This window comes from Epinephelus lanceolatus, chromosome 7 (genome assembly GCF_041903045.1).
Source record: "Epinephelus lanceolatus isolate andai-2023 chromosome 7, ASM4190304v1, whole genome shotgun sequence".
NCBI lineage: Eukaryota > Metazoa > Chordata > Actinopteri > Perciformes > Serranidae > Epinephelus > Epinephelus lanceolatus.
Window position 1 is genome coordinate 20734085 of NC_135740.1, and position 26586 is coordinate 20760670.

At 41.1% G+C, this 26586-nt stretch overlaps 1 protein-coding gene across 2 annotated transcripts; it reads left to right on the top strand.

Moving 5' to 3' along the window:
• The first annotated feature begins 1 nt into the window (after position 1).
• On the top strand, positions 2 to 25492 carry ccnjl (cyclin J-like). Of its 2 annotated transcripts, none has more exons than XM_033633662.2 (6): positions 2 to 3379; positions 4088 to 4198; positions 8310 to 8520; positions 19627 to 19926; positions 20059 to 20218; positions 21406 to 25492. In XM_033633662.2, the coding sequence occupies exons 2-6, from the start codon at positions 4121 to 4123 to the stop codon at positions 21926 to 21928; spliced, it is 1272 nt and encodes a 423-aa protein (XP_033489553.1). In that variant the 5' UTR covers positions 2 to 3379; positions 4088 to 4120; the 3' UTR covers positions 21929 to 25492. The 2 variants fall into 2 exon arrangements, with proteins under 2 accessions (XP_033489553.1, XP_033489554.1); XM_033633663.2 differs by having other exon boundaries at positions 4091 to 4198.
• The last annotated feature ends 1094 nt before the right edge of the window (positions 25493 to 26586 follow it).

Below are 26586 nucleotides of genomic sequence, written 5' to 3' on the forward strand. Positions count from 1 at the left end.
AATGCAGGGCCACATACAGCACAATTTGATCTGATGTGGGCCGCACCAGTAAAACCATTGCATAATAACCTACAAATATCAACACCTCCAAGTTTGTCCCTATCATTAGGTGTAATGAAGTATATTCTGAAAACTTTTATCCACTCATAAAACAGCTAATGAACAGCCTGAGATACCCTCAGAAAAATAAGTGCAATTTCACCAATACGTCTCAGTACATGTACATTTTTTTTTCATGCATTTCAACTCTTGTGTAGTAATGCTGTCATCACCACACCAAGCTAGTCATTGAGGAAGCAGGTGAAGTCATCCCCTGCCTTTCAAACCATTTACAAATCAAAGGTTTTAGCAGTAGTCCTGCAGCATAGTTTTAAGATAGAAGTCTGATACAGATTATTTTGTACTGAAGCTGCTCATGTTCAATATCTTTAAATATGACCACAGAAAGTATTCATTATTTTTTTTCTCAGAGAATTGTATGCTATTTTACATGAAGTAGGCTACTGGCTGTTTTACATGCTCCCGAAACCTGGCACCTCTTATTCTTCATAAGTGCATCAATGTTAGATGTGCAAAGTCATCCAGTGGGCCTGATCTGGCCCGAGGGCCATATGTTTGAAACCCTCTAATGAATCCTGAGCACATTAGATGATGTGTGTGTCCCATTTAAAGCTTTTTAAATTCAGTAAAACTAAGAAATTGACTCTGGATAGTTCTACAATTTTTGCAATGCATTAAAAATTAGACTCGACACAATTGATAATAGCTAACATGCCCTTAGCATGCATTACCACAATGTTTCCAAAGTGGGGCTGGTCTAGGGACCATGAGGTGAGAGGGTTCCCTGGATTACCAGTAAATTTGAGAAATAGTTTAATTTCACCCTTGTTTTATTTAGATCAATATGAGACAATGACGGGAAGGATGGAGAGCAGAGACTGAAAAGGGCAAAGAGAACTACTGTGTGTACTGTATGTCTTATATCGCTGTCCTGTCTCTGTAACCCGATTTATTTCCTCATTTGGATACGTTGAACATCACACCTGTGTCCACAGAGTCATGCTCACACAGGCTCCATGTCTTAAATTCAGATATAAGTTGGACCCAGGGAAATGTCCCCCTTAAAACAGATTTAGCATTCCAATGTCAAGCTCTGCACGTACATCATTCTGAGGGGAGATTTCCATCTCATTAGACAGATCAAACATTGCTCATCTCACTGGCTGTTAATGATGGATACAGAAGCACTGTGTGGTGTGGATAAAAAGTAATTTACAGAAGAAATTTAACTGACACTTGTGTCATTTAGATCATTTTTAATTGACAACTTTTCATTTCATTCATTATTGTTACAGTAATGTCTTTGATTAGCATTAGCTCATAGCCTGTCCAAAAATTCAGCCAGGTTACTTTGAGCCAAGGGCATTTTTATCTGGTTGTTGCTGTACTTCTTCTATGTGAAGCATGGTCCTCTGCGTGTAATAATGTAATAAGTTACAGATTGCTTATAACATTGTTAAAAATGTAATAATGTAACTAATTTTATTTAATTACTTCATCAGGGTAATGCAACTTATTACATTAGATTACTTTTCTAAGAAATGTTTTGGTCATGGCAAAAAAAAGCTTCAAAATGTTTGGAAATAGGCTATGCCAAAAGAGGGCGCTCCTACAGGGCGAAAAGCTACAAGGCAATAGAATTAGAGTTATGATTAACATATAAAATTTTTACAGAAAATAATATATTCAGATGTAACCCCTTTGTAATCACCTATATTTTGATAAATAAATGTAATTTAAAGGGGAACCTCACTCATTTTCAAATTTGATATATATTATTCCTATGGTCTAAGACAGTCTGAATGTTTAAGTCAACATGAACAACTTTCTCCCAAATCCAAAAGCTAAAATCCTAAAACTCAAATTTGTGATGCCATAGGGTACAAAGTCTGGAGCTGCTCCATAGACAATAAATTGGGAAAAAAATGTTTTAGATGGTGCATTCACATGTACATGAATAACCCCTTTATTAGCAGATTATTGGAGTATCCTGTTCATGTGTTTGAGCATTTGAACACCATATTCTGTTTACAGTAACTGGGAAAAAAACCTTATTCTGTTCATGAGAAACTCAAAAAAGGAAAGTGAAGTCACTCTCGTCTCCCATTGCTTGCGATCAGGCGGAGGGAGTCAATTCTGCAATGCTCTGTTGGCATTTAATAGCGATAAACCCGATAAAAGCAAAAGTGGATTTATTTTAAGCCACAATCACATTAACAGTTCCAGGATGAGAGATGTCAGATGAACGGTTACAAAAATGTGTTTGTCTTGTAAACATCACTGCGCCTGTGCAAATAGAATGTAGTATTCAGTAACAGGGATAGCATTTATCATGTATACAGGGAATATGAATAACCGTATTTCTCTGTGCTCATGAAAACACCATATCCCAAATATGTGCAGGGTTTTAAAAACGAGAAACAAACAAATGTGTGGGTCCACAAAACCAGGCCCCCATTCATTGTTTATGGAGCAGCTCGGGACTTTATACCCTATGACATCACAGATTTGAGACTTGTGTCTCTGGTTTCTGGCTTTGAGAGAGAGTAGCTCATGTTCACAAGTACTGAGTGAACTTCCTGAGGCTATGGAAAAAACATATTGCAATTCTTAATTTAGGTGATGCTCCCCTTTAATTACATTTTTCCCCTCAGTATGTAGGAGATTACAGTTACATTTGTATTGTAATTTAATTAGGCTACGTAACACTGTTAACTTGTCACTCCCCAACACTGTTTATCAATCAATCAAACGATTTCTCCTCAGGCTTCAAATGAAAACTGTCTTGTACATAAGCTAAATGAGCTCCAATGAAAAAAATAAGAATAATAAATAATTAAAATTTGTTAATAATAAAAAATAGAATAACATATAATTCACACTGTATTTAAAAAAAAGTATTTAAAAAAGGCGGCCTTGTAAACATGTGTTGGTGTTTGTAGTTCTGACACTGACCTCTGAAGGACTACAACTCCCAGACTGGAGAGGCCCTTCACGTCGAGCGCACGAGCCTCGCACCGCAACAGCAGCAGCTGGTGCAGCCGAGGACGTTACTTTGTTACGGCGGAGCTACCGGGGAGAAAACGGCGGAGCCAGATCTCTCGGAAAAGTGTAAACAGTTGGGGGGAAACGGCGCAACCAAACGCCTGTTGCCGGGATTTGGCGATGGCGGCTGTTGTGTGAACTTGCCAGCGGATTTGAACGTTGTCTTTTCGCCGGAAAAAAAGAGGTCTTTCTCAAAGTTGAGCCGAAGAGGAGTTCTCTGGTTCAGGATGTCGGACTGAGACAAAGGGGTCTGGGGGGCATTCCCGTCGGAGCGGTGAGTGGCATATGCAATAACCACCGAGATGAAAAGTTTCCCCAGTGTCTGTCGTGCTGGAGAAACGAGCTGTGTGTGTGTGGAGACGGTTAGTTTCACCGAGTGTGCTGTTTTTGTGTTTTAAAACGAGGCGAGTGTGTGTGTGTGTGTGAGCTCGGTGGGCAGTTAACTTGTGTAGCCTCACTGTTGGCTGCTGTCTCGTGGTGCAGACGCGTTTTGAATGATAACGAAAGTGTGAGATTTGCTGGTTATCTGAGGTCAGAGATGAACAACCGTGTGAAAGATGGCGTTAGTGAAAGGCTGCTTTGATTCATTTGACCTGCAGCGTGGTCGAGCGGGTATTTAACCGAGCCATTTAAATTCCCGAGCAGAGAAAATGGCCTATTGCAGGCGAACAGACCTCTGCTGTGGGATTAGCAAGGTGTTCAAAACTTTACTGCATTTCTCATTAAATAGACTTTTTTTTTTTACAAGTCAGTGCACACTCAAGCATCTATCTGATTAAATCCTAAAATCATGTCATTGAGAAAATATGTACATTAACTTTTATTCAACTTCACAACTTCACCCTCTCTTGTGTCAGATGGTTTTCTCCTTAAATAACCAGTTTACAAACTACACACATCCTAGTTGTCCTCCTCTCTCTCAGCCCAGCATGCCACTTTTCTGTGTCTGAACTCTGTCTCATTTTGGGCACGTGTGTGTCAGCAGGTAAAACTTGATTCTTGAAGTCTCCTCTGGATGGGAAAGATGGAGAGGGAGTTACAATGGTGGAAAGGACAGCTAGCTGCAGATATCCATCAGTCGCTCCGCATCAAGGTGAGTCTGTTATTATTCAGAGCTGCTTTATTTTGGTGGGAATCTGTAGCCTGTGAGCTAAACCTGTTTGCATTGCGGTTGTTGAGCAAAGCCTGACATTTACATTGAAAAACACCCACACCTATCTAGCTTTTTGATCCCCAAACTACCTCAGAATACAACAATTAGGTAATTAATCACATAGTCAATCAAAAGAAAATGAACCAGCAACATTTTGATAATAGACTAATTGTTTAATTCCTTTTTATGGCAAAAATAGCAACAACCACATGTATTCTCATGTGGATATTTTCTACTCTTCTCTTTAAACAATCATAATAAGGTAGATGTATTTGTGTCTGACAAAAAAGGACATCACAGTTAAACTTAGCAACAAACTAGCATTTGTAAAACCAAATTATAAATCAATAAGAATTAAGACTATTTGTCGACAATAAAAATATTATTTACACTTAATCAATTAGAGAACCTTTCATTTAGAAACTTTTTTTTTTTTATAATTAAATTTTTTATTGTTTTTGGTTGGGGTGGTACATGATGGTTCTAGACGTCAAATGACACATTCAATATTGACTAATTAAAAATAATACAAACAGGATAATAGAGATCCGTACAAGAGTCTCAGCATAAAACAGTCAAAATAATAAAATTAAATTTGAATAAATAAACACATTAAGACTGATAGTGTAAATAATATAAAGGCCTATATATTAATAAAACAAAAACAAAAGGTTGGCAGGGTAAGACAAAACACTGATCACTAACTAACAACATCACACTTCCAGGCCCCTAGTCCATACATTTATCGACAATGAGCGCAGTTATTTGTGGCCCTACAAATAAGTCAGGCCTGTGTTGATATTCCACAGCAGCATCCCAGCATATTATACACTGCACAATGTATTAAGAGTTGGGAAGAAAATATAATTACATGGTCCTGTTGTCTATTTAAACATGATCTAAATTAGATTACATGGAGGAGTTAAGGCTCATTAATTGAAAATGTCTTAATTAACCTTGAAGCGTGATCATATTTCTTCCCATGTGTCACTTTAATGGAGACATCTGTCACTCGACTGGCATCTTCGGGCTGGGAATCTGCTGCCAGCTTCACGCTGAGGGAGAAGAATACAGATCAGGTTTTAGATATCAAGTGTTTGAGCATACCAGAGATTGTACGTAGGGACCGTTGTGGATCAGATGTTTTTAAGCCCTATATGTATGATTCATTCATTTACACAGAGTTTACTCATGCTGGACGGTGTCTGACTCAGAGTGAGACATCAATTAGACTGAAAATCTGCACGCAGAGCTGGAAACTAAACAACACACCCACGCCTTTCTCATATACTATAATGAGAGTCAGTCTAATGTTAGGTTTGATTGCCCTTTATCAGCATTTTGGTGAAATTCCAAGCAACAGGCTTACCTCAGTACCTACTGTGTAATGCAATGCCCTCATTGTACATGCTGCAAAGTTACGTATGGTGAATTAAGAAATGCTGAACACTTTTAACAGATTAGAGTCGATTGCTTTATTTAGGCACATGTAGCACATGTGTTTTAACTCATGGCAGACCAGCGTCTTGTGATTGTGTAACTCACAGTAAGGGCTGCAACTAACAATTAATTTCATTATTGAGGCATTTATTTTAGTGATTACTAGATTGATTGTAACTGCATGAAGATTTGTTTTCCAGGAAGACAATCTTTTCACTCTTCAGATGAATAACGGCGTAATTTTTCTCAGATTTACTTCCCGTCATAACAGCAGAGTGTCCTAAAGTATTTGTATTTAAGGACTGATTCGTTTGAAGCTCTCAGACCCTACTGCGGTTTTATCATTTCAACAAACAATTTCCATAATTACATAATCATCATCAAGTTATTTGTCAAGTAAACATTTCCTAACATTGCATTTTTCTGCTTTTCAAATGTGAAGATTTGCTACATTTCTCTCATTTACGTGGCTGTAATTTAATATGTTGGGTGTTCAACGTCTCTTGGTTGGACAAAAAAGTTAGCCTGTAACCAATGATTTGCGTCACAGATTGTTTTCTCGGTTAGTGAGGTCAATCATTTGGTCAATCAAATCATCAGAAATCAGTGGAAAATGACAAAATCTCACAGTGACAATCATGTTTTGTTTTATCTGGCCAACAGTCCAAAATATATTATAAAAAATTATAAAATTATATTGTAAGATCTAGAAAAGCTGCAAATTTTCATTAATCATCAAATTTTTGGGCGTTTTTGCTTGAAAAATAAATGATTAATAGATCATTGTTGCAGCTCTACGAAAAAGCAATCTGAAGGGTCATCTTTGATTTAATGGGCCAAATAATTAATCTGAAAAACAGTTTAAACAGATTAATTGAAATTTCAGGTAATTGTCAGTTGCAGGCCCTGTTATTTTCTGTTTAAAGCATCTGTATCTTGCTTTACATTTTCATAAAAAAAACAACCTCAAAATGCTTTATAGTGTGCGAAAACTTTTGATGACTGGATGTTTTCACACGTGGCTAAGCTGAAAGCACAGTAAAATTTGTAATGAAAGGAATGGTGAAATGAGAATCCGAGCTGTGTGTAAAAAGGCCTTAACGCAGTGTTCAGATTTCCTGCATGGCGCCTGCTCTCCCACAGTCTCATCCAGCCTTAATGACGTTTGCTGCAGCGGTAATGCCCTGATGTGGGAGATAGCTGTGGTGTGTAGCATGTGGCAAATTATCAGACATGCAAATCAGGCAGAGGCAGCTGTGGAATCCTTAATTATGGTGCGGGTCCCCCACAAAGGCACCTTCTCCACCCCACACAGACCCCCCCCCCCCCACAGAGCCTCTCCAGACTCCAGCAGTCCCCACCCCCCCACCCCCCCCACCCTTCACATCCACCCCCATTCTCCTGCTGCCCTTGTACCCCCAGACAGACAGATGGACCAGAGGCAGAGGCTGAAGCAGTGGGAGGAGAGGAGCGTTTGGGGAGGACTGGGTGGTATGGTTGGTTGTGGCACCAAGGGTGGAGTGGCTATATCTAGATTTCGGAGGGAGGGGGTGCTGCTGTTTATTTTTAGATACCATTGAATCTGAGAATCATTGTTGTTTTGGCTCAGCTCAAAATAAACATTTGATTTTTTTTTTTTTTTTGTATAAACATGACAGTGCTGGTACATTTAGCCCTCGCAGCAGATTGTGTTTTGCAAAGTACTGACTGTAGCATGTGGTACTGTGAGATTCTTTTGAAACACGGAGCTTTAAAGCCACACTGAGCCAACCCTAAGTCAGGGATGTTCCTAAACAACAGTCCCGACATAATGTGGATGTTTTCTGCATTCCCCCTCTCATGTAAGGACCCCTCACTGTGAGATTAATCTACCACTCCTCAGTCTCTTATTAAATCCAAATCAGAAGCCCTTGTTTTTACTCCGATTCACAGAGAGCAAAAAACATTTTTGAAAAACAAAACTATCTTTTGATATAAGCAGCTTAAATACAGAGAAGGTATGCGCTGTGGCTTTGTATATCCAGCACTAAATGTTTGTTGTTTCTTACTCTGAGGCAGATTTTGAAACTGGAGCCTTGTGCTCTGCTGTTTTCTGTCGCTGATTGCAAAGATATCCAAGGCGGATTCAATGCTAATGCCCCCGAGTATCTTCCTTCCACTTTGAAACACATACAGCTAATTGAACATGAATAGGAGATGTGCTAGGGGTGAAACCTAATCCTATCTACAACTCAACCTCTACTGGAGGAACCATGCCCCCCCTCTAACCACACACACACCCTCAGCCCAGTTCTCAGAGACCCCTGCAATGACCCAAATTAGCTCCTCTTCTCTGCAACAATGGTGAATTAAATGAAATTGAAATGAGGCTGAAGCATAATCAAGAATTTCTGATGGTAAATGGGGTTTTATTCTTGATACGACTATTTTAGACACGGCTGCTCTCCTGACAGCGGTTTAACCTAGTCAGCAGGAGACATGCACGACTCACTATTATTATGCATATTCTTTACAACCCCCGTGTCTCCACTGCTTCTTCCTGCCCACCCTGCTCCTCTCACCCCCTGTCATTTGCGTCCCCCTTCATCTCTCTTCTCCTCTCCCTCTCCAGGAGCTGAAGCTGCCAGTCTACCGAGCCCATTCTCCGCAGATTGGCATGCGGCGGTACTTTGCGGACTTGTTGGCCATCCTGAGTAATCGCTACCAGCTATGTCCGACAGCACGTCACCTAGCCGTCTACCTGCTGGACTTGTTCATGGACCACTATGATGTTGCTGTCAAGCAGCTCTATGTCATCGCCCTCTCCTGTCTGCTCCTAGCTAGTAAGTCCATTTTCAGCCTTCCACCTTGTCCTCTCAATAAGTTATTTTGCTTGATAAAAACTTTAATTTAAAGACCAACTTCTCATTTTTTGTCTTAAGACTTTAAAAACTTGATTGCTATAATTTAAATCTACTACAGAGGTAACTTTACTAAGATTAGGTTTCATGTTTCATCTTGAAAACCATTGTGTTTTGACTATTTCTGTGATGCGGAAAAGCTACGTTGTAAATCTTCAGTGCTAAACAACATACTCTGACTGTGGTTTATGCACAGATGGCAAAAGGTGCAACACTTCCTGCAACAAGGCTAATTTGAGGTGGGCTCAAGAGACCATGGTGGTGTTTTTTTTCTTCCAGCTCCACTTTTCAGGCTGATCTGATAACTTTTGTGGAGAGTTTACTGTAGCTGCAATGTTGGTTTGACAAAAACAAAGTTTCCATTGTGGTCACATGAGTGAGCCATTGTTTTAGGAGAAACTGTAGGGGACTACGCTTCTGTCCGCAGAACCACTTGTGTGTCTTTGATCCTCGCTGCAGTAACATGTACAGGGCTGCTGCTGTTCCTTTAGGCCATCCAGTCAGTGTGAAATACTATCACACCTGCCAAGGTCACAATGTCCTCTAATCAAAGGTGTGATTTTCTTTTGAAAATGTGATTTGTTGCAGAGGTCTGCTTACCACTGTTCTCACACAAATCCATTTTGTCTCCAGGCTAATTATCTTATGGCACTTTTTAATGTGACCAGCCTTTGTTTTCAGAAGTTTTGATTTTTGGCAATAAGAAACATTTTGTACACATTTTTAATACCAGTAATGTATTAACTGTACTTACAACTATTTCTTGTGTTGCCAAGCCCTGATATAGCTTTTTCCTCTGTGCCATGTGGCTCCACATTGTCCTTAAAACTATTAAAAACACATGAATGTGTCTTAATATTTTCTGGGTGACATGTTCCATCATTGCAGTGAACACGGGCTTTGTAGTTTATTTTGAATCAGTCACACATACACTGTCTTGCTGCCATAAATACCGACTTAAGCACCAAATCTGAATTAATCCACAGCTGAAAATAGTCCCAGACAAATGCACCATTTCCTTCTGTTTAAATGATGTTTGCTAAAATCTACAGCTGCCAGCTGTTTTAGGAAATTACTAAGCAGTTTAAAAAAAAAGTGAAATTACCTTCTTTTTTTTTTCTATTTACAACTTTAGTAGTAGTGAAATGACTTAGAGCTAACTGGTTAGGGAAGATGGAAAGTAGAGAGATGGACTAAGGAAACGGGATTTGTTAACAAAAATATGTATGTACACCAGCCTTATCCTTTAAATTGCTGTCTTACTGAAGACTTGGTGATTGGACTTAGTGTTGTCACAATACCAAAATCTTTGTTTCAGTACCAATACCAATATGAATTTCGATACTTTTCGATACTCTTCGGTACTTTTCCTAAGGAAAAGTCCTTTTGGATACAAACCTTTAGAACAATAAATAGTAGGGGTGTAACGGTACCAAAAAAATCATGGTTCAGTAAGTACCTCGGTACTGACGTCACGGTTTGGTAACTCAAATGTTCCACCAAGTTTGTGTTGTCTCGTGTTGTCTCCCTTTGCGAGGCAGACTTTCTCTTGTCTTTTTTCATGTGCGCCAGCTGCGAATGTTGATACAGGTGTTGTCATACACACCACTTGTGCAATCTGTGCTCCAATAGGAACAAGAAAGGCGTTTGTGTGCATAATTGAGTAAAATAAATTAACTAAATTAATGAATTGAATCAATTTCAAAGTACCCGTATGTTCCAAATGCAGTGTAGTACTGTTTGAAATACTCTAGTACCGCGTTACTATTTTAGTACCAGTATACCGTGCAACACTAATTGGACTGTGCAGATTTAAAACAATCAAGATAAAGCTTTGGATTTTAATTCCTGATTATCTTGTCTTCCTTAGACTGATGACTGGTTGATGCTTCGTGTAGTTGCTTGCTTTTTAAAACCGTCAGTGTTTCTGCAGTAATGATAACCAGTAACCAACATGCCCTTCTGTTGTAAAATACAAGATTTTGTCTTTGTGTGTTTTTTGTGTGAAGCAGGTATGTTAATCGTCCTTCCCCTGCTGATGCATGGTGCAGGTTGTGTGGTAGTTATTAGTGTCTCTGTGTCTGTCTTGTGATTAACAGACTGTGAGGTTTTCTGTACATTAGTGCAGCCCTTGGCATCATGGGTAATTAGACTAATGATGCCGTCAAAGTGGGAGTCTGGAATAGGGCCTGCTCACTTGGGAGGGCTCTGTGTGTGTGTGTGTGTGTGTGTGTGTGTGTGTGTGTGTGTGTGTGTGTGTGTGTGTGTGTGTGTAGTCGCACACAGGCCATCTTTGCAATCAGAGTAGTCTCTGTGGTGGGATAAATTTGAATATGAGACTTGAAAGAGGTTTTATTTAAAAGCAATCTCATGAGAATCCAAGAATAGCTTTGAGAGTTTGCTCATGGAGTGATACAAAAATGATCAAGCCAACCTGGACAGAGGTTCTTCTTCTATTCCCTAATAGATTAATCTAGTTTTCTATTGAATCTTTTGATTGTGGCTCTCAGTTAGTCAGACTCTCTTCTCTCTGCTCTCCTGCCTCTGAGTCCTCCACGACTCTAGGGAGTCTCAGTCATGATTGATGAAGGCTTGAAAGGGCGTTTGATTCAAAGTTGTCTTGGGTTTTTATCTGTCCTGAGGTGCTTTGGAATGTGGCCTAGTTATTGAATGGCCTCCCCAGGTCCCACTGCCTGCCTTTGACAGGCACATACATTGTCTTTCTTTAAATTTTTCTGGCTTCCACACTCGGTTAATTAATCGCTACCTCTTTTGTGCCTCTCAGCAGTCAATGCTTAATCCTGTTACTCTGTTGTGTGTGTGTTTTTGTGGGTGGATGTGTTTGCTCATGGATGAGCTCCTCTTCATTGGCAGGATTGAGATTATGGTCAGTTTTCAGTGTTATTGACTGTTGGGAGCTTATTTACAGATCACACCTCATTCCTGAGAATCCAATAAGTCCATGCTGGGGAATTTAATGTGACTCTCAGATAAGACTATTTATGTATACACTGCATATTTCCTTTTAAAAATCAGTCCACATCCCCAAACTTAAGTTTCTATTGTGTTAAATTCCATGACGTCCTGCAGTGATCACATCAGTCTTCCTGGCAGATCTTGGTCCCTTTAGTCAGAGCTCTGCATACTGCAGCTATTTGTTATGGTAAATGACATCATGGACATGGCTCTACTGCCAGCTAGTATACACTGTCACAGTGTTAACTCTATTTATATATTTAGAGAATGACGTTTGTTATTTGTCTCTTGATTATGATTATTGGATGCTTGGTGAATTTCTGCAGCAAGTTATTGTCGATTTAATTTATATTGTTCAGTGAACCCGATAGAGCGAAGGGTCTCTGAACAACAAAAAAAGAGCATCCTGTGAATCGCACAAGCAGCTCAGTCATATTGACTACACACCGCACTTAGATAGGCCTAGGAGCCCGAGGGTGGGGAGGATCTGTGTGCTGAGGGGCACCTGCCATATGCTCTCTGAGTCAGGCCTCAAACAAAAGCCTGTCAATGCAAGCAGGACAGCCAGCCAGCCAGCCAGCCAGACCCTTCCCATAGAGGGGGAGGGGAGCATAGGCTGAGGGGTGGAGGTTGTTGTGTGTGCAGGTTTGTGTGTGTGTGTATGGTAGAGGTTTGCTGTAAGCGAAAATTGCTAAATGAGGTGATTGTCGCTGTGGCAACCTTGTGATAAACATAGTTTTTTTTTTTGTAATTATCTAATTAAGATTCACACTTAAGTCTAATCCATTAGAGAATTTCCCATTGAAAGGGTACTGGTTTACTGCCACATAACCCTTTAACGGACTCAGGCTCTGGTGGTGTCCTTTTACCTTTCGCTGCCGGCTCTGTTTCCTTTTCGTTCTCTCACCTTGTCAGGGACAGGCACAGCAAGCCAGTCCTGGGACAGGATGGCCAGTAAAAGCAGCCCCACATCCCTGGGGGGTTGGGAAACGAATGGAGCGGTACTTCAAAGGCAGGTTGGCTGCTGATGTTAAACAGGGTAGAAAGGGAGGGAGAGGTGGTGGCCTGCAAAATGGGACATGTTAGAACTGAACCACCCAGCAGGGTGCCCTGAAATGTAGATTAATAGGGAGCCCACTTCCCCCTTTATCCCCCTCTATCCCCTCTCTGAGGTTTGACAATAATTCCGATTGAACTGTTGTCATGTGGGGCTCTCATAATTAAAGAAATTATGTTAAGATGTACCGATGGGTTTGAAAAAGTTAATATTATTCATTGCCATCAGATGTAACCAAAGCACCAGTTCACCTTTTTGTTCACATGAGAGCATGTGTGTAATTGTAACCCACAAGCTTTAGTACAAATGTTAGAATTAAGTCATGTTTCATGTTTTGTTGTGTACTGCCTGGGGCTCTGTTTGCCCACACACTCCCTGTGTCAGTCCTCATCACTGATACCGCAAGGCACTTTACCCCCTCTGTGGACGGATACCCCTAAAACACGCCACACATACTCACACACACACATCAATACACAGGGCTGGGTTTCTAAGATTCTCCTTGGTCACCCAGGCATTAGCATCAGGGGTCAAGGGTCGGCCTGGGCCTACATTGTGAGAGCTGCTGAGGCCAGGGGTGGCAACATGGAGATTCTGTGATGGAGCTGTGACCAATTTCACACTCCCAATGAAAGATGAACCAGCAAATAAAAGGAGTTTAAACAGCAGAGGAAATTCCTCCATGGCTGTCAAGTCAAGCAGAAAAAGAAGTAGAGAATGAGGAAGAAAATGAGGATTGGCCAGTGTGTTTTTTTTCCCACTCTTAACTGGCAAGATAGTATCAACATTTAATTTAATTTATTTTATTTATAAGGACATCACACTTTAAACAAATCATTAATTAAACATTTCTGTAAAAGTGTCAGTGTTAGCCAACTGGCTAATTTTCAACTGCCGTCCTTTGGCAAGATGTTTTAAAACCAGTACATTACACATTAAATGTTAACAGCAGGTGACATGAATAACATTTTGAAAAATACATTCACATTTTTTATTTTTACATATTGGATTAATATGTAGCTCTGCAACAGTGAGTCTCATGATGCCAATTTTCCCCATTTGTCTTATGAGGGAAAGGTTACAATTGCATTCACTCCCCGGATAAATAACTATGCAACACTTGCTAGCCACTGTCTTGTGTTCGGGGGTACTAATCAAAACTGTATGAAATCATAAAATTGATTGTGGTCATCTTTTATTCTCTTAGAGGAATGTAACTATTTTGAGGACTGATCATAATGTAATAGAAGTACATTAAGGCTGCAAAATGAAGAGCATCAGAAACAGAGGCCTTTGTCTCTGCAAGAATACAGCTCTCAGGTTTCCTAACAGCCCCTACTCTAAACCCCTCCCCACCTCCACCTCTTCACCAAACAGCACACCTGGGAGGAGGCCCTGCATCCTCGACTTACCTCTCCCTAACCCCTGCCCTCTGACTTCTCCCTGTTGACTTGACCTTTTCTCATCATCACCATCACCTGCGGGGCCGGCACAGTGAGAAAGGATAGGTGTCCCGTAGTTGCAGTGTATGGAAAGGTAGTCTGTGTAGATAAAAAAGAGAGGCTGTTTTTTTCTCTTCATCAGTGTCTCTTCCCTGCTCACTGACTTAAGATAGGATCATTTAGTTGTCTGCATTCCAGGTAGGCTGAACTCACAGGAGAGGAATGCATCATCTCTCTCAGGCCACATTCACATTGACAACAGTATGAGGGGCTTTATGGTGTTGTTGCTGCAGAGTATCAGTGAGAAGATGAAATACAAATCATGATGTCCAGTTTTAATGGCTTATTAAACCCAGACTACGTTTACATGCGCAGTAATCTTATGCTAATATTCCAATTTTGATGCGGGTCATTTAAACGGCCTATTTCATTGGGGTATTTCAAAAAAGGCCCTTTTTCCAAATGAAGCATTTTCTGATTGAGACATGTGGGATATGCCGGTGTTATTCAGAGCGTTCTATGGACATGTATACAGTGCATTCAGAACATGCGTCTCAACTGGGGATTTCGCCGCAGTTTGTGACACACGACCTCTTGTCTGTTTCATGCAAAGAAGCAAAGTGTCGCAAGTGGCTTCAGCTGTTCCACCTTTACATATTTTGATGTGATAAACAACACGCTTGGACACATAGATCGGAATACGCACAGCTACATGTGAACAGAAATATTATTTTCAGGAGCTGTGTAAGAAAAATGTTCTTTTTCAAAAAAAAAAAGGGCAAAAAAAAGGATATTTTGTGCAGGTAAACATAGTTATTAATACACTAAATGAGAGTTTATATTTATTTGAGATAAGAGAGTACAAGAGGTGAGGCAAACGATAATATAGCTCAGCACTGCAGGGTATTGAAATTGGTATATGAGCTTTCGTGTTTTCATCGACCAGTGCATGCCGGTGGATTGAAACCAGTTCAAATTTGTCTGTAACATGGAATATTGAAAACTACCTACGATTACTTAATTTGCCTCTGAGGAAATTTGTCTTGGCTATAAAGGCTGCCACATAAAAAATACATAGTGCGGTAACAGACATAAATGTATGGCACAGGCATAGTGCAGACATAAGGTTTAATCCTTGGTCTGATTTTTAATCATGTTTGATATTCATGGAGCAGATAATTCCTGATTTTAACTCCGCTAATATTAGCCTTAAATACCAGTTCTTTATACTGTGATACATTTGGCATAAATGGGGAAAAGGGGTCCTGTATAAAACATTTATGTTCCAAACTAAAGTATTGATCTGTATTATTTAACCATCAGTACCCAAAGTCGTATTAGCACTAGAGATGAAACCATTGGTGGACTAGTTGATCAACAGAAAATTAATTAGCAGCAGTTTTGATAACAATGTACCAGTGAAGTTTTTAAGCAAAAATGCCAAAAATGAGTTTGTGCTGCTTCTCAAATGTGAATCTTTAGTGGTTTTCTTGTCTTTTATGACAATACATTGAATGTGTTTGTGTTTTGGAGTGTTTGTCTGACAATGCAAGCAATTTGAAGACGTTGCCTCGGGCTCTGGGAAAATGTGATGAGTTGTTTTCACTTCTCATGATCAAATAAGAAAATAATTGACGGAACAATGCATAATGTATAGAATAGGTAATAGGTAGTTGTAGCCCAAATTGGCTCTTTATCTAACACTGGGTTGTGCTGCAGATAAAGTGGAACCAGAATTAACTATTTTTGCCCTACTGCCCTTTGTTTTTTTGTTTTTTTTTTGTTGGAGCCCCCTGTGGCTGCACCCCTGCTGTGCCAAGTCATTGAAATGAAGGAGAGCAGTGTTTTGTCATACAGACTGTGACACACACAGGAGTCGGTTCTTTTTACAGTAAGTCAAGCCAGTTTGTGGCTCTAGTCATACTGTACTTCAGTAGGTCCCTCTGAAGTTGCTTTGTATTTTGTTGTCAAAGCTTCCCATGTCTCTGATGTGCCCGGTCACCGTCAGTAGCAAACCAGAGGAGTAATCACAGAGCACAATGAGGAGATTGACTTGTGCCGTCTCTCTCTTAAGATCAAAGAGGCTGGGGTTATGTGGAGATTGGAGGCATTGATGGCTTTTTATGGCAGCGTCTGTGTGGACATAGCAGTCTAGCAGCAGACAGAGGCCTGATCCATAGGATATGAGGGTGAGAGAATGGGGCAAGTGTGGACTGGGCTGTGGAACAAGCCCTGGTGGGTGTAAACAGCCCTGTTTCATAGTGCTTCCTGTTCTGGTGGAGAGATCCCATTATTGCCTCTCTGCTAATTACCCCTCTGGCCTGTGTTGGGCTGCAGTTCCCCCACACCCCTCCCCTCATGCTCTCTCAACCATTCCCCCTTTCTTCCTCTCTTCTGCCCTGCTTAATGGTGGGTCGCACCATCAGCGGTAAAACTCGCACTTGTAGGTAGGAAGACGCCCCACTCACTGAGACATGGGCACAAAGAGGTAAATGAGGTCCAGTAAAGGCAGTGCAGACAATTGATGCTTGGAGTATGCACTCTTACCCCTCCTAACTACAGCTCAGAAAAGCCAATAAAGCCCCCTTTTTTGATGTGTTGGTTGCTATGGTTGCAGAGGCAAATATTAACCCCAACAGGATGGTTGTTGTAATTCCCAACTGGATGCATATTTTGACACTCAGAGATCATGGATCTCGTCAAGGCCAATATTCAGGTCCTCTATGATATGCAAATATCCGAGCGCAACCATTACATATGTCTAGATCTATTTCCCAGACTATTAGAATTAAAGGTATACTATACAGGATCAGCGGGTAACCCCAGATTCGCTCTAGCTTGGCGTTTCACCTTGCGATATATTTGTGTTTTTCGGTGCTGTGTCTCTTGGATGCCTGCTGCTTACGGTCTGGCACATGTTTGCTACCTTTTTTTGAAGTCCTGACCTCACCTAGCTCTGTGGGATTACATGCCCATAAATATCCCGAACACAGAAAATAAGAAAATACAGGCAGAGGTCAGAGTCAGAGAGAATGCTTCGACTTATGTAACATCATGAACATGGCAGCTCATTATCAAAAACAGTCGTTAGGAAAAACTACATTCACAGGGATGAAATTCTTACTTGAGTCACATTTAAATTTGCATGTAGAAAAAAAACCTTATCGCACAAACCAGAGTGATTTAGTAACTTCACACTTACACACATGGTATTAACAGTTGTGCTTGTTCTCCCATGAAACCACTGGCCTTGAATGCTCCGTAACGACAATGCTTTCTCTGAAGTTTGAGCAACTACATGTGATAAGGAGTCATCGTGTTTCTGATATTGTATATGTTTTGTCCCCGTCGAACTTTACTACCATCAGGGTATCCGCGGGGTCTTAAAAAGTCTAAAAAAGTCTTAAATCCAATAATTTGAATTTAAGGCCTTAAAATGTCTAAAATTCTCGTAAAATCTCATAAAAGGTCTTAAATACGATTTTGAAAGGTCTTAAAAATCTATTGACGTTACTTTTATTTAAAACATGCATAAACTTCAGTCTCACTTTTAAATGTTTCGATTTTTGAGGACGCTATAACGTAACTACAAAGCGGAACTGAAGTAGGCTACCTGTGCTGCCCGGTCAGAATTTATCGAATTTATCGATGTGAAATGGGTCTTAAATTGTATTCATGATGGTCTTAAAAAAAGTCTTAAAAAGTCTTAAATTTGACTTGTTGAAACCTGCAGAGACCCTGTACCATCTACTGGATTTTAAGATTAATGGCATTTATTCCGACAAGGCCAAATGTCCTGTCTCCCAATAGTCCCTTTGATGCTGGCTGTTCATGGCAAGTACTTAAACCCTAGGTCTGTTTTGAGTTTCCATCGCACACAGTACTCTTAATATGTAGCTGGGAGTGTTACCAGACAATAATTGCCACATCAATGCTCCATCCAGCGCTTGCTATACTTCCTCCTCACCAACGCTGCAGAAGAACATCTGCACCTTGTTGATCCTCTATGGAACGAGGTTGTGCGCCGACATTTTAAGAACAAAAAAGAGCAGGCTGAAGTGATCAGAGTCTATTTTAAAACTAGCTAGTTTGTGCATTAATTCCTTGTCGGGTAAGTGTAAATGTTCTCTCTTGACCAGTCAACAGATTGCAGTGTTTTTCTGGCTCCACCTTTTAGTATCAGATCAATGTGCTAGGGGCCTCAACAGAGGTGTGACGAAAAAGCAGGATAGAATAGAGTTGTTCTGATGGTACTGGCCAAAACTTTTGACAATGGAAATGCAAGTAACCATTCTATTGTGTATCAGACTGCTTGGTGGAAACGAGGCTTAAGGCACATGCTTTAAAGGGGAACCTGTAGAGTAACCTGACACCTCCTAGCACCTCCTCCTCATTCTTAAAGCTTGAGCAGAGTCACCCCTCTTTATTGGTGACACAGACCACTAAGGCCTCGGGGCTGTTGCCAAGGAGAGGAGGATGTCTTAGGATGGGAGGGGGCTCACCATAATGGCACCAGTGTATTGTCTTGTAGGATATGAAATGAATAAGACAGACAGAAATATCAGGAATCAGGTTTTTCATAGAAAGTGTGAAGCTTTTATAAGTGCCCCACACCCTGTAAGCCTATAGTGACGTTTCCCTGTTAGTGTAATAGCTTTATAGCCAGATGTTCAGTAATAGTCGGCTTAATTGCTAATGCTTAGCAGGCACTTTAGTTTTGTGGAAGCTGGAGTAAGGCTCTTCAGGGCTGACCGTAAACCTGCTACAATTGGTACTGTTGATAATATTTATTGTAATACTGAAAGAGAGCAGAGATCTATAATCATCACCACATATAAAGATGACTGGTTTTAACTTTGGCTGAACGTGACACCATTTTGTGTTAAAATGTTGCAGCTTGTTTTCTTAAAGCTAGTTCATGTATTTGGGGGAATTTTTTATGAAGATGTAATGACCCTCGAAAGAGACAAAGTTTTACAAACAGTTGTCTAATTTGATTATCGACGCAATTGTTATTAAGTGTGACCTCTGTGGCTATGATTTCCAACAAATTAGCTGCAGCTATTATTTTCTTTACTGCTCAAAGCTAGAGTGTGGGACTTTTATGTATGAATGACTGTCTGTTACATTGAAGCCCTTGCCAAATGAGGTCACACAATGCTGATTAAGCCTGTTGGCCCCAGGGAAAGCTTTCTGCATTTTGTAGTATACTTGAGTTGTGGTGTCTGTGGCGACTTTCCTGTGCTGGCACTCCAGAAGTGATGAGTTTTACATCAACCATCTGGAGCAAAAGTGTGCTGGAAGGGGGGAGAGACCATAGCGACGGTCTTAAGAGGCGCCCTAGAAAAAAATTTGAGTGGATGCAGAGTAGCCGACTAATTTTCTGTTGGTCACTTGACTGATTATTTTAGCTCTGCATAAAATTACATTTTCACGGGTATGGGTGGTCTGTTGTTACGATGGGACATATCTTGTCACCTCAAACTGTCAGTTATAATAAATTGCATTAGACACTGTTCAGTAACCTTGCTGCATCTCTTCCTTTCTTTCCAGGTAAATTTGAGGAGAAGGAGGACCGGGTTCCCAAACTGGAGCAGCTGAACTCTCTGGGATTTATGTGCAGCCTGAACCTGGTTCTCAACAAGAAGGATCTGATCAAAATGGAGCTTCTGCTGCTCGAGACCTTCGGCTGGAATCTGTGCATGCCCACACCCGCCCACTTTATTGACTACTACCTCCATGCCTCGGTGCAGGAGGGCGACCTGTACAACGGCTGGCCCCTCTCCTCCCTCTCCAAGACGAAGGCCTTCATGGACAAATACACTCACTACTTTCTGGAAGTCTCACTGCAAGGTGGGTTAAGGAGAGAAAGCTAAACTGGACTTTCCTTTGTTTGTTCTACAGGTGTTGGACATGAAATTATCAAGCTTGTGGTGCAGGTTTGATAAAATAATTTATTGAACTCTTGTCTCTGGGCTCTTGTAGACCACGCCTTCCTGAGTTTCCGACCATCCCAGGTTGCTGCTGCGTGTGTGGCAGCATCACGTATTTGCCTTCAAATTTCCCCAAGCTGGACGACAGCTCTGCATCTACTAACAGGCTATACCTGGGACCACCTCACCCAGTGCATTGAGCTCATGCTGCTGTAAGGGACCCACACACACACACACACACACACACACACACACACACACACACACACACACACATACACGCACATACACATACAAATACACTCAAGTAGAAAAGAAAGGTCTAACAGAAAGCCAGGCTGTCAGATGAGCCTCTTGAAGTGTAGTGGGAAACTCAAGGTAGATAACATTAAAGCCCCTGTTTCTCTGTATTTTTGGTTGCCATGGTTTTGGAATATAAGACGCCTGTTGCTTAAACCAGTAGAGGTTTATATATGTTGTTTGTATAATCTGACAAAGCCTGTCTATCTGATAATCCTATCTGATAGCCTCAGTGCTGTGTAAATGAAACGATCACTTCATCTGTGTTTTTTTGCGTGTTTGTTAAATGGAAACGGCCACTCAGCTGTTAGCATAAAGCAGTGACATAGGTTAGACTGCCAACAACAACAACAGGGGGATTGTTCAGATGTTTTTATTGATACTTAGATTATATTTTGACGGGATCAGCAGCAAAATGTATTTTGGTCCCCTTAATAAAGGAACACAGCAGTATGTCGTTTGGCTTGTGTGCCAGTAAGGGGGTTTAGAAGACTGGCTAATTTGTAATATAGACAACGCACACTCTTCATGCAAGGATTGGCTCAGTCATGAAGATGCACATTAGGTGGGCTAGGGTGTTTAAATGTAGCAGCTTCGTCATGCAGATATCTACGTCAGGTCAGATGGGAAAATGTTTTCAGAGGGGCTTTGGAAAATGGCATTTTGATGCACAAACATGGGTACTTCGACTAAAATTTGAATGTTAAATTTAAATACATGAGGAACACTAATTGGATGTTGCAGAAAAAAGTAAAAAAGAAAAGAAAAAATAAATAAATAAATAATGGATCTGCCCTTTAACAACTGTAATTAAGTTGTAGATTTCTTGGCCAGCAGCTGTGTGTGTTTATTTGTCTGCTTCTGTGTAAGTGTAATTGTTTGCACATGTTCACACTAATTGTGTGGGAATGAAAACGATCGGTACAAACCAGTCACTGCCCTGTTAATGGATTTATCTGAGCAGCCATTTTTCCGAGTAGATCTTTTACTCAGGTATGAACACACTTTGCTCTCCCCCTGTATTTTAAGGATGGTGATAGTTTCTAATTTAATAAACTAAATGTTTAAATTCTCATTGTTTTACCTTTTCTTTCCACAGTGCTCATGACAATGACGTCAAGGAGGCCAACAAGACCAAATCCACTCCTCCTCACCGACCGTCCTCTCTGCAGTCTCAGCCTCAGACCTCTCACCTCTCTCCAGTGTCAACCATACAGAGACCAGCCTCCTCCTCCTCCTCCACCTCCTCCACACCACAGCTGCTCTTTCAGCCGGAGAGCTTCCCCCACCTCTCCCAGCATTCCCCGTCCCTGTCCCAGCTGCAGGCGCTAGCTGACTCCCAGGCTTTGGGGCCTGTGGTGAACATGTCTCAGGACTTCCTTCAGAGCCACAGGATGGGTCTCCTAACCGGGGCTCCGTCCATGACTCCCGGGGGTGGGTTCCCCTCCTACCCAAGCCTGACTTCTGGACTCCAGCCTGGGGCTCGTGCGCTGCCGCTCCAGGGCCCCATTTCTGTACAGATGGCCCTCGCTGGAGAGCCGCGCCACTGTCTGAGCATGGCCTACAGCGGGGGCTACCTGGGCGCCCATCACACTTTCGCAGCGGGCTGCTTTGACAGGTGACGCCAGGAGACGGAGAGGGAACACAAACCCCTGCGGGAGTGCACTGCTATGCTTCCAACCCAATTCCCTACCCCGAAATATCCTTTTCCAGACCTCCTCTCTCTCTCCGTCAGCTCCGCAACACCTTCAGCTTGTCCAACTCCCCCATCCCTCACACAGAGATGCCTCAAACGCAAGCAGAGGTCCAAAGGCAAGACAGACCCGGTGGAAGTCATCACACTGACGTGACAGATGCTCCACCACTATGACATACTGAGGCATTGCAAAATATTATTGCCATATTTTGAACTGGTTTTATAAATCTGTGTTATTATGAGACTGTCATCACTGTGAATGAGATGAAAGCAGCAGTGTGATCCAACACCCACCTCATTCAGTGCCTGTTCTCAGTTGTGTGATAGCTGAGCCAATTTTAGAAGTGCAGAGAACACAAAGTATCTGTGATAAGGATATCTTGCTGCTTGACATGATTTTTTTAAATTAACTAATCCCAAATATTGAACACATTTTAGAGAGGAAAAAATTGGCTGGTATTTTTCTTGAGCCACCATCTGAGAGAGATAGAAGACGACATAGCGAGACTGTCACGTGTGTCTCCTGAGTGTCAGCGAGCATTGATCCTGTAGTCTCTGTTTGAGCTGAAGGGCCCCTCTGAGAATTCCTCACCACATAAGCCCTCAGAGGGGACGAAGAATTCCTCGTTTCCAACACAGCAGGTGAAGTCTACAACTGGAACGTGCCCGCAGTGTTTTGTTTTTTTCCTTTCCCCCTCTCGCGTTCCTCGTCATCTCTTCTCTCCCATCTCCAAAGTCGGGCCTTGTGGCAGAGCCGTCGCACACCCGGGTGAAAATGTGTCTCTCTGGCAGCTGCAGGCTTTTGTCATACTAAAGTTTTAATCTCAGTGTCTCCGGCACCACTCAAAGAATTTAACACAAACTGATGTGACTGGACCAGCATGGTGAAGGAGATGTGGACGTTGTTAGTGTGTTGTACATATGAATTGCTGCTGCCTTCTTATGAACTGTCGGTTCTGTGTCTGTGTTAATGACTCCAATGTTTACATAAACCACTAAGTATCAGGGACTTGAACAAGACTACTTGAATATGATGCCATTGAAACATGCCATAGCTTTTATTTATGACGACTCATTTACTTTTTTTTTAATTTCATTTTTGTTTGATATAGTTGTAGGTTTTTGTACCAATGTAGAAACACACCGTTTATAATTATCGTTTTCTTTGTACCTGTTCATAGAAACTGTTTATTCAGGCTCAGGTTTCAAGGCTGAAACTAGCAGCCTTCCCATGATTCTGTGCTGTTATGCTTTAAAGTGGATGCTACTGCAGCATCTGCGGGGGCTGGAATACTCCCCTTCTTCTTCACTGGACCATACTCTGCTGACAAGTCAGTAACTGAATGCATCAAACCGTCTGTCTGCATTGTGGTGGAACAACCTCGTGGTCACTGGTTTCTCACAACATCTGTGGGCAGTCGATGGTAATTGCTTCCCAGATTTCTAAAGCTGCAATCTTCCACTTCCTGTTAACATATAAACACATCCAGATTCCCGCTGTCGGTCATAAGGGTTCCCACTGGTTACCATGGTGATAACTTAAATGACCATGGACCCCGAGTTCCTGGATGTAGTTGACTAAATTAGGGATTAAACAAATGATCATTTTCATTGCAGATTAAAGATCCAGTGTGTACAATTTAGGGGGATATATTGGCAGAAATGGAATATAAATCATTGTGATTCTACCTATAATTGGGAGCTCGTCCTTGTCCACAGAGTCCACCATGTTGCATCGCCATGTTTCTACAGTAGCCCAGAATGGACAAACCAAACAGTGGCTCTAGATGAGGCTATTCACAGCTTTGTTTTTGTGTAGTTAGCAGCCCCTCTGGTGACGAGCAGCGTCGGAAGAACGCAAATTTTTTTTTTTTTAAAACAAGAAACTGCTTCATTTAGTGTTTATTTTCCAGTTTTTAATCAGTTTGTTTTGGAGGGGAAGAGACCTCTGCAGATAATTCAGCTCACGGTAAAAACCTCCTGTATGTTATCGGATAAAAAAAGGTGAGCACACGTTAACAGGTGCTGTGCTAGCGGCCCGTCTGCAACATGGTAAAAACTGTCAGAGAAACACTGATTAGTAACGTGAAACTGTTCGATTCAGGGTTTTTACTGGTTTTAGTCATCTGGTCTGTTTGTTGTTGAGAGGAAGAGACCCTTGCCGATAACTCTGTTCCTGGTAAAAACCTCCTGAACACTGAAGGAATCCTAACTAGGGGAAGTTTCAGCTGGTTGCAGTCTGCAATCCTCACCACTAGATGTCACTAAATCCCCCTGAATCTTACACACTGGACCTTTGAGGTGTTGATAATTTTCTCTTTTTGTGATATCTAGAAATAAAAAGCCAGAAAATAGTTAACAGTGCCCGTTATAATTTCCCTCAGCTCATGTGATATATTCAGATTGGCTTTTTATATTTGACCAGCAATCCAAAAGCTAAAAATATTCAGTTCGGTATCACTTATGACAAAGAATATCATCAAAGTCTCACATTACAGAATCTCAAACGAGGGAGTTTTTTTGGGGGCATTTTTGCTTGATAAATGATTAAAACCACAACTTACTACACTGATCCTTGCAGCTCTCCTGTGGACCCCAACTTCTGGCATCATGATGACTGGATTGAAACTATTTTGCTGTGGCCTTGTTGTGCCTTGTCCATAGCAGCTGCTGTGCTTGAACTGTGAAGCCTAAATTCATAGTCGGACATGTGCGTTTCTCAGATAACACTACACGAAGCCTTCTGAAACTGCAGCTATTGTAATCAACGATCATTAAATCTTCTACAGCTAGATTTCTGTTTGTTTTCCCACCACTGAAAAGGACATGGCAGTGTGTTTTTTAGTGACATGAGCTAAGATACTATGCCTTTGTTTGAACTTTTTGTGTACAGTTTTGTTATATTTTTTACATTCCTATTCAGTGTATTTTAGTTAAAGCTTTTTGTGATTCTCCTAAATATTTGTTTTTTGCTTTTTTTTTTAAAGAGTTCAACTTGCTTTTTTTCTTCATAATTCATGAGCAACTTCTCACTGAGGTGTCAAAGGTGCAATATGTTGTTTTTTTCTGTTAAAACTGACCACAGCCATCACTGTCTCGTGTACACCACTGGTTCATCTTTTGTAACTTATTTTTGATAATTGTGTGATTTGACTTGCTGTAGCTCGGCCTCCTCTAGAGGGCAGTGGGCTACGAACACAATGAATATGTTGCATATTGCAGCCACCTCCTCTGAGTGATAGATATTACTGAATGCTTTTGTCTTTTAGCTAGAGGTGCATTTCTCCCCTCCCGTGAAAGGTGCTGATGTCACTCACACCAAACAACACTTGTCTAATGTGATAGTAATGGAAACACAAACACCACAAACTTCCAATTTATATTTTTGTATTATTTTGTACCGATTTGTAGTCTTGGTCTGTGTGACACCGAATGGTAGAAGAAATTCTTTTATCATGATGTGCCGCAGAAAAATAAACACACAAATGAACTGGGTTTTTGAGGGGTGTGTTTCTTCTGAGGAAGCATGACTGAAGTGCCTGCAGCTTTTAGGGAAGCTATGGTTTCCACTGAATTGCTCCAGTTGGTTCAGAGGGAAGACAATGCAGATGCTCCAGTGATAAGCCCAGCAGGCTTTACACACAGTCCTCCAGCTGTGACCATGTCATTCATTAAAATAATGTAATACTAAACCACACTAAAGTCAGTGGTGAACTTTAACCGAGTGCAGTTACTCAAGCTCTAGACTTAAAGGACCAATGTGTAGGATTTAAAGAGATACGTTTGCCGGAATGGAATATAATATTTATACATAATTATGCTTTCTTCAATTGTTGTGTTTTCGTTATCTTAGAATGAGCCGTTTATATCTACTTACAGAGTGGGTCCTCGTCTACGGAGATCACCATGTTAATCTACAGCAGCCCAGAACAGATAAACCAAACACCGGCTCTAGATAAGGCTATTCATGTTTGGGTGTCACCACTGCAGTTCTCTGTCACGCCTGGCAAAGTTTTACTTGGTTGCAATCTGCAACTCTTCCAGCTACATGCCACTAAATCCTACACACTAGACCTTTAAATACCAGCATCTCCTTGTTCTTCTGCTTTATACCTTCTCTGCTACATTTCAGAAGTCATACTTTTACTCCTCTACATTCACCTAACAGCTGGGGTTACTTTGCAGATTAAATCTGATATATAAAACACAGGAGGGGCTTTAAAATGTGATTTATTTCTCCAGCAGTATATCAGGTTGCTAAACCTAACTTCACCTGCACCAGCTACAGAAGTAACATCTTTATGACAAATGAATGCATGAATAAATAAATAAACCTGGGCCACTCTGCTGTAAAATGAGTACTTAAACCTTTTTATACTCTAAAGGTATACTGTGCAGGATTGTCCGTTAACATCACCAGCGCGAGCAAAAGAAAGCCAACCCCAGATTCATTCTCATTTTGGCACTGTATTTGCAGTTGTCGTAGCCACCTTTATTTGTGCCCAGGACCATCCTGAACATCTAAAGCAAAAAAATAAGAAAATAGAGGGCAGAGTCTGCAGATGAATACACCACCACCACACT